Source organism: Mixophyes fleayi, chromosome 6 (genome assembly GCF_038048845.1).
Source record: "Mixophyes fleayi isolate aMixFle1 chromosome 6, aMixFle1.hap1, whole genome shotgun sequence".
In the NCBI taxonomy this organism is placed as follows: Eukaryota; Metazoa; Chordata; class Amphibia; order Anura; family Limnodynastidae; genus Mixophyes; species Mixophyes fleayi.
Genome location: NC_134407.1, coordinates 217828971 through 217838017, shown reverse-complemented (window position 1 = coordinate 217838017; position 9047 = coordinate 217828971). Strand labels below are relative to the sequence as shown.

The 9047-nt window shown below is 41.7% G+C and overlaps 1 protein-coding gene across 1 annotated transcript; it reads right to left on the bottom strand.

Annotated features, from left to right (window-relative positions):
• Positions 1-1708: 1708 nt before the first annotated feature.
• LOC142095490 (uncharacterized) lies at positions 1709-5108 on the bottom strand. Its single transcript, XM_075178435.1, has one exon. The coding sequence runs from the start codon at positions 5106-5108 to the stop codon at positions 4188-4190; it is 921 nt and encodes a 306-aa protein (XP_075034536.1). The 3' UTR covers positions 1709-4187.
• Positions 5109-9047: the final 3939 nt, after the last annotated feature.

Genomic DNA, 9047 nt, shown 5'->3' with positions numbered 1-9047 from the left:
TATCAGGACTCAGGACAGAAAAGGGGAGCTATAAAATGGCTGTTTATTCTGGTGTCTGCACACATAATTTTGAGAGACTACCATGGAGGAAGAGTAATTGATTCCCCCAGGGCCCAGCACTGAATTGGTAATATTCAACAACCCAGTGCCTAGCAGGGCTTCACTATCTTAGTGACCCTTGCCTGACCCTGTCTCCTGAGCTAAAAATAGAATTTTATTTTTTTTTATAGAATGACTGCTCCTAGTAAGAAGCAGCCTGCTCAGGGACAAAGTACGATTTTCTATCCCTCTCACACAGCATTGTGCTGGGAGAGGGTTCACTTACCTTCTGCCACCCCTCCTCATGCAGTGTCTGCAGTCTATCTGACTGTCAGATCAGGAGGACGGACACAGCCTGCGTCGACTGTGCCGGATCCTAGGAGGGTATGAAAACATTGGGAGAGGGAGGCTGGCAACAGAGGCATCTTCCTGAAGCCTGAACCTATGGAAGCATGCCAAATCATCTGTATTGTTTTCACTGTATCACTGAGTGTATATAAGCAGGGGCTCTGGGACCAGCATGTAGTTTCTTTGACCACAGACTTCAGGATTGAAAGACTGTAAGCTGGAACCAGCAGGGTGCAGAGTATGTATCGGCTGTACTTATTTAATTGTTATTCTTTTGCTTTTGCTAATAAATCGCTTTGTGAGTTGGAACTACACAAATCGCATAGACAATGATTATTGGTAAACGATAAAATAACTTTAATACCCTTTGTCAGCTGTTCCATTATCTTATTACTCCTGATTAAATAATCATAATAAAAACACAGTCAACTTGGTTGGTAATTACAGATTTTATTACCTTATTTGTGAAGTGACTAAATAACTGTATGTCATATCCATATAAGCACTGAACTGTTTTGACATTACCATATAAAGAATAAAAAGTATATATACATACACACAAAAAAATGAGGTTAAATCAAAAACACATTCCATTAGTCACTGTAAACTACAATAAACAGTATATGAGGTATTATAAAATATAGGCCAGCAATGTACTTTAACTTGCACAGCAATAACGACAACTGAAAGTCTAGAAATATACTAATACTTTAAGGTGTGTGGGCATCTTTATACTACAGCAGATCAATTCATGGCGCTCAGTGATGTTCCTGGGGGGTGGAGTACTTGATTCCGATGACAAGAAAGCCGACTAGATTTTATCCAAACACGAAAATGTCGATTAGTATAATCGCGACATGTACAAAATACACACTTAAAAACTGACAGCCAACATCCGTGCTATAAACCCCAACAGCAGAAAATGCCGTCTCTTAAAAGGGCGACACTCATATTGCCGACATTAAGGGGGCAATGAGAGGAACCATTGCCTGGATCATGTAAAACCCTTAGTAAAAACCCTAACTGCTTTTTATATGACATTTCTTTTTAATGTAACGGTTTGACATGATCCAGCCGCCGGCTCCTCTCATTGCCACCTTAATGCCGGCAGTGTTGTTGTGTTAATTAACGTCAATCACACTGCCGGCATTTTCTGCTGTCGGGGATTATAGCACGGATGTCGGCTGTCTGTTGTGTGTATTTTGTACATTTCACGATTATACTGATTGCCATTTTCCTGTCTGTATAACACTTGTCGGCTTTATAGTCATAAGAACGATTACTACCACCGGTTACTGGTTCATACAGTATTCATAGGCTGTATTCTCACTACTGTGAGGTATAGGTGTATCTGAGTGACGTAACCCAAACTGAGTGTGATTGTGATACTAACTCTTAAGACGCTCACTGATTTTGTGCTTTTAGTAAAGTTAGATGTGTCCTCTTGGTAATACATGTCTTTGTTTTGGTGCATCTTGTACCTTTCTTTATCTGTACACTGCCAAAGAGTTTCCACTCAGGACAGGTCTCTGGAAGGACCACATAGGTCCAACCCCTCCTTAATCAAATATGCCCTCATATAAAGCAAATATGGGACCCCCCTTAAAACACTGCCTGTTGCCTGAATAAGGAGAGTCTGAAGCATCGGTTTCCTGTGTTCCATATCTTAACACCAAATAATTTGTTCAATATGTAAATGAAAAGAGATGTCAATTAAATAAATGTACTTAACTTTCTGAATCAATACAATAAGAGAAGGTGAGATAGGTACTTCCAATCTAGAAGGTACATGACATTCAGCTGCTGTAAGGAGATGAGGAATGTGTTTACCGGTAATGTTTGTATCAGGAAAAATCAAATCAGACAATTGCTGGTTCCACTGGAGGTAATTTGCCAACAGGGAAAAATGAAGCCCCACAGAGATTTAACATACTTGCCAACTTGTAATACATCCCCCACTGCATCTCAGGTGGCAAGTGTGGGAGGGGGCATAGTGATGCAATAATATCACAGTGGCCTTGCCCACTGCTACCTAATACAGATATTCATGGCAGTGTGGGATGAGGCCTGATGACACAACTCATGGCATTAAGCCCTAACTCCACTGCAGTCGGAAAGGGTCTTTGCTGTTTTAGAAGTCTGGGAGGACTCCTCGGACATTCGGAGAGAGTAGGCAAGTATGGGATTTAATCATACACAGATACACGCTTTTGGGAACTATAAGAAGGGAGAGCTCTTTTGTGAGCAATGACGTAAATTTGCATTAATGAAATTGTGAAAATTATGCCTCAAATCCTGCTTATTTTATAACCACTGTACACTAAAAAGTCAACCTTTAATTGTTTCTTCAAAAATACTGCTCATTTAGGCTTCATTTATGTCTTAAACTAAGAGTCAGGGGACATCAGCACTTTATCACTACATTTTATATTTGTGTGTTTGAATGTTTTTATATCACGCTTATTTAGGCCCCTATAAATGAGTTTTATGTACAAACTGCGCCTGAAAGCTGCAAAAGGTGTCACATTTAAAAATATAGACTTGACATTCACACCTCTAAGCAAATTTCTAGTCCCTTTGCAGAGGGGGGAAAAGGCTTCGCACTCTCCAGCCTTTGAACCTCATTTAAAAATCTCTCCCGAAAAAACAATATGTTAATTTCAAATGCAGGTAAACACATGGAGCATGAGTGCACCTAGAACACATTCAGCAAGGAATATACATATCCAAGTTAAAAATGCACTGTAGACCCACATCAATGCAGCTTCATAAGTGATCCAGTAAGATACTAACAGATTACAGAAATAACTAAATGAATTTAGAGAGTATGACCAAATATAATGCAGCAATGTACCAAAAGCCACATTATCCAATCCAGTGCTGACAATATATATTACTTAGGTTCCTATTGTAGCAACCATGTGGTCTGTTATAACTGTGGCGAGAGATGCCAATATTTAACATGAAGGAAACTGCAAAAAGTTCCACACATGAGCAATCTCTTCCAGTCTTACATTGATGACATGCATTCCTCGTATGACCATAGAACATGTCAACATACTGTGTTACTAGAGCTTTAAGTTTAAATAATCGAAATTGCACCGCACCAAGCTAGCCATTTATACTCCTTTTAAATTTTCTAATAAAGGAATGATTTTTTTTTCCTCATGGTTTTCAATGGAGGGTGCACTCACACACTCTGTAAAGGTCAGTACTATTTCCAGGAGAGAGAGAAAGGAGTGTGTATAGGAGTGGAGGCACTCAAATGGCCAAAATCCTTTAAAAAATTTAAACTTTATTGATTAATGTATAGACTATAGTAACATTGGGAAATAATTCCATTAAAGAACTAAGAGCGAAATGATAACATATTAACTAGTTTATTCCAGCCTGAAATAAACTAGTTAAGATGTTATCATTTCGACCAGCAGTGCAGCTGGGTAGTTTCTTCTACCTTCTTAACAGTTTGACACATTTATGATATATACACTTCACACTCTATTTTAACATTTCGCTATTAGTTCTTTAATGGAATTATTTCCCAATGTTACTATATTATATACATTAATCAATAAAGTTATAAATTATAAAAACTTTTGGCCATTTGAGTGACTCCACTCCTATACACACTTCTTTCTCTCTCTCCTGGAAATAGAATAGAGCTTTAAGTTGCCCACCATGTATGTATAATTATGTAAGTATTGCTTTCCTTTTTTTAATTTGTATGAATTTTCTTATGTGTAACAAGATTTGATTTTTGTGCAACACATTTCCCACATTCACAACATGAAAATTGCTTCTCACCTGTGTGAATTCTGATGTTTAAGAAGATTGGATTTATCTGTAAAACATTTCCCACATTCAGAACATGAAAATGGCTTCTCACCTGTGTGAATTCTCTGATGTTTAAGAAGATTGGATTTATCTGTAAAACATTTCCCACATTCAGAACATGAAAATGGCTTCTCATCTGTGTGAATTCTCTGATGTTTAAGAAGATTGGATTTATCTGTAAAACATTTCCCACATTCAGAACATGGAAATGGCTTCTCACCTGTGTGAGTTCTTTGATGTTTAAGAAGATCTGATTTTTGTATAAAACTTTTTCCACATTCAGAGCATGTAAATGGCTTCTCACCTATGTGAAATTTCTGATGTTGAACAAGATGTGATTGCTGTGCAAAACATTTCCCACACTCGGAACATAGAAATGGCTTCTCACCTGTGTGAGTTCTTTGATGTTTAAGAAGATCTGATTTTTGTATGAAATATTTTCCACATTCAGAGCATGGAAATGACTTCTCACCTATGTGAATTTTCTGATGTTTAACTAGAGTTGATTTCTGTGCAAAACATTTCCCACACTCAGAGCATGGAAATGGTTTGTCAACTGTGTGAGTTTTCTGATGTCTAACAAGGACCGACTGATGCATAAAACATTTACCACATTCAAAACAGGGAAAGAGTCTATCCCCTGTATGAGCTGTACTATTTCTAACAATATCCGAGTTATCAGGAGAATATATCACATGATCAGAGGGGTCAGATAATATATCTGCACTGTGAAGTATTGGATGTATATTTAGGGCAATAGGGTTTTCTTCTGGAGAGTCTTGTGGGAAGTTGTTAATTTCTATTTCTGGGTATAAAATGTCACATCCCTCCGTGATATCCCTGCTTCTGTGCCTACCTGCTGGAAATAAATGTGTGGAAACAGACATATTATTTTAAATTGAGAAGCATACTATAACGGCCCAACATTTTCATAGTATGAATGATTTCAAGTTGTTCAGTTGATTAATTTCAGATTGCAAACTATGAACACTTTATTACAATTATATATGCATATAGCAAATATGAATTATTAGTTGAACAGATAAAAGACTGGCTTAAAATATAACATAAGCCCATTACCAAGCACTTTACATAGCCCCTGCCACAGGTACACGCAATTTACACAGCTACATTGGAGAACACCAGGAAAAAGACACGTGGCTAGTAATGTTTCCCAAGCATACACATTGCCCATCCCGCAGCGTAGCCAGAAGCCTCTTTAGCCAGTAACATTGTCCATTTACCCACGTAAATAGTTTTTCCTGCACAGGATAACTATGTTATCCTCTCCCCACGTTTAATAATATTATATTTCCCACATCATCATATAAGGGGAGGTGCCACCAAACATTCCCACATCATCATATAAGGGGAGGTGCCACCAAACATTCCCACATCATCATATAAGGGGAGGCGCCACCAAACATTCCCACATCATCATATAAGGGGAGGCGCCACCAAACATTCCCACATCATCATATAAGGGGAGGCGCCACCAAACATTCCCACATCATCATATAAGGGGAGGCGCCACCAAACAAAACCCAGTCAAACGACTTAAAATATACTCAAACAGAAAAAGGAGAAAGGGACTTTTGTATTGGAGATGGAGCTCCAATAGCGATCACGTGATCGCGGCTCTAGCGCATGCGCCGCTTCGGTTGCCAGGCAACCCAGACGCTTCCCGGCGATCAGCTGAGACTGATCGCCGGAACTTCCTCCATAGGGCTTCCTGACTGCCCCTATTTAAACTATTAGGGTGCTAGAGTATTGGTTCTAACCAGCTCCAGCATTTAATTTATATTTCCTGTTCCTGACCTCCTGTGTATAGACTCCTTGGCTTGTTTGACCTCTCTTCCAGATTTCCCTTGTACTTCGTTGCCCGCACTGGTATTGACCTTTAGACCGTCCCTGACTACTCTTGCCTGCTCTCCGTGGTACCTCGCTTCCTTGGTTTCGACTCGGCCTGTCTGACTACCCTCCATTCGCTGCACTGGTGACTTCCTGGGAGAACTGCGACCTGCACATCGCACGCAGCAAAGCCCAAACCTCCTTGCGGGGGTCCCTGGTGAACACCGGTGGTGTGTTAGACTCCGCACCTCTCAGGTTAGTAGCGCTAATACCAGTCAGTGATATTCTCTGTGTAAAAGTGTGACAATGCGTCTGCGGAGACAGGCGAAAAACCTGGCTAGCCAGATTCTGATCGGATTTGTTCCATTGCGACAGGAGTTCCAATTGAAACTGTCGTGCATGGAACTGAGCAAACTGCATCGCTTCGAATCACGATACCATCTTGCCCAGAAGTCTCATTGCAAAATGAATGGAAGGTCTCCTTGCCACCAACAGGGATTTCACCATCCTCTGCAAGGCTAGGATCTTGTCCTGAGGAAAGAACAACCGTCTCAGACGGGTATCGAATAAGAGACCCAGAAACACCATCCGCTGGGATAGGATCAACTTGGATTTTTTGAAGTTGATAATCCAACCGTGCGACTCCAGGGTCTGGATTACTACCTGAATATGCACCAACAGAAGCTTCTCTGAAAAATCTGCCTTTAAAAGTAGATCATCCAGGTAAGGGATGATTGTAATTCCCTTGGCCCTTAGCAGAGCAGCCATAACCGCCATGATCTTGGTGAAGATACGTGGAGCTGTGGCGAGACCGAACGGGAGAGCCTGAAATTGGAAGTGCTCTGACCGAACTGCAAACCTCAACAGGGACTGATGACCCTTCCAAATAGGCACATGGAGATATGCATCCTTGATGTCTAGAGCCACCATAAATTCTCCCTGTTCCATGCCGAGAATGACCGAGCGTAAAGACTCCATCTTGAAGCTGGGCACACTGACCTGTGTATTGAAATACTTTAGATTGAGAATCGTTCTAAAGGAGCCGTCTGGTTTTGTCACAAGAAAAAGATTGTAATAAAACCCCAAACCTCTTTGAGAATAGGGAACCGGAATAATCACTCCAGATGAAAGAAGGGATTGAATCGCTTCTGTTAAAGCCAATCGTTTCCTCGGACAAGACAGAAGCCCTGTGGTGAAGAATCGTCTGTGAGGAAGACCGAGCAGATCGATCTTGTAACCCTGGTTCACCACTCCCCGAATCCAGACATCGATAGTGGACTGACACCATTGATCCCTGAACCGCAGAAGACGGGCTCCTACCACTGACAGTGGAGGAGCAAAAAAACCTGTTATGCAGACTGTTTGTCTGCAGGCTTTGCAGCTGGACGTCGCCCAGACCAGGCCTATCGTCCCCGCTGCAAACCACCTCCAGGGGCGGATGACTGGCCTGTAGAAGATTGGCCTGAGGAATATTAACCCCAAAACCTTCCTGAGGACTGAAAGGACTGAAATTTGGATAATCTTTGTTTGGGAGCATTAACTGGGAGAAAAATGCCCTTTCCGCCTGTAGCTTGACTGATAATGGAGTCAAGCTGAGGTCCAAATAAAAGACCCCCAGAAAACAGTATGGTCTCAAGAACCTTTTCAGACTCCCCATCAGCCTTCCAGGACTTAAGGCAGAGAATACGACAAGCCGAAACTGCAGAGGCAGATATACGTGCACCAATCAGTCCCGCGTATGTAGCTGCCTCTCGTAAATAATCTATCGCCGTCTGAATTTGCTCCACTAATGGAAGCAGTTCAGAGGAAGGCCTGCCTGCCAACAAACCCTGAAAACGGTGTTTTGACCAGCGTTCTACTGCTTTGTGAACCCACACAGATGCCAAAGCAGGCCTGAAAGAGGCACATGCTGCCACGAAAATGAATTTAAGGACGGCCTTAACCCAATGGTCTGTACCATCCTTAAGAGTGGCAATGTTAGGAAAAGGAATAGTAGTTAACTTGGCTAACATTGTAACTGCAGCATCCACGCGTGGAAGCGTCTACCATTTAGCAAAAACTTTAGTAGGAAAAGGATAAACCGACTGCAGTCACCGAAATACTTGGAACTTGCTATCTGGGGAACTCCAAGGCTCTGAAAACAAATCTTCCAATAAGGAAGATGCCAGGAAAAAGAATCTTTTTTTTTTTCCCTTCTCCGTGTAAAAAGAGGAGCTTGTGCAACATGAGGAACCTCTTACTTAGGAAAGTGAAGTACCTGACACACAGCTTGTATTAATTCCTCCACACTCTGGCGAACCGAATGAATCTCCTCCACAACCGAAGGAGCATCCATGTCAGAATTCACCGCTAAATTACCTTTATTCTGGGAACTACAGTCAAAATCTGGCTTATTTTCCTGAAGTTGTGGCGCCGTCCTCCTACGCTTATGTGAGGAAGACGGTGCCACAGATTGTAACATCTTCTCTAAGAGGAAGAAACCTAAACTATACCCTGTACAGAGGATGCAATTCCCTGTACCCAAGCAGGCTGTACAGACTCTGCCAGGGAGAAACAGTCAAACCTTGACTTAGCAAACTAGAACCCATGTCAGTTGCTACAGTGCAAGCAGAATCAGAAGATGGAGCGACCACAGCCTGTGACAGCAACAACTGAGCAAGTTCAACCACTGTATTGGAGAAGGACCGAACCCAGGCATGTGTTGCCATAAGTAAAGCAGCAGCTTCTGTATTACACGGTATGCTCTCTGAGGACCAGCAGGCTGCGCACAGAGCCTGCGCGCCTGACTGACCTGATGGTAGCTTTACGTGACCGACAGCCCAGGTGAAACTCAACATTGATGTAACACCAGCTTTACCGCGCATGGCTTTTCCCCTTCTGACATGTTAACAGATGGGACAAAACACAAACAAAACAGTGTAATAAGCAGTGTAACAAAACACAATTTAAATAACAAGCAGCCCACAATACTGAAC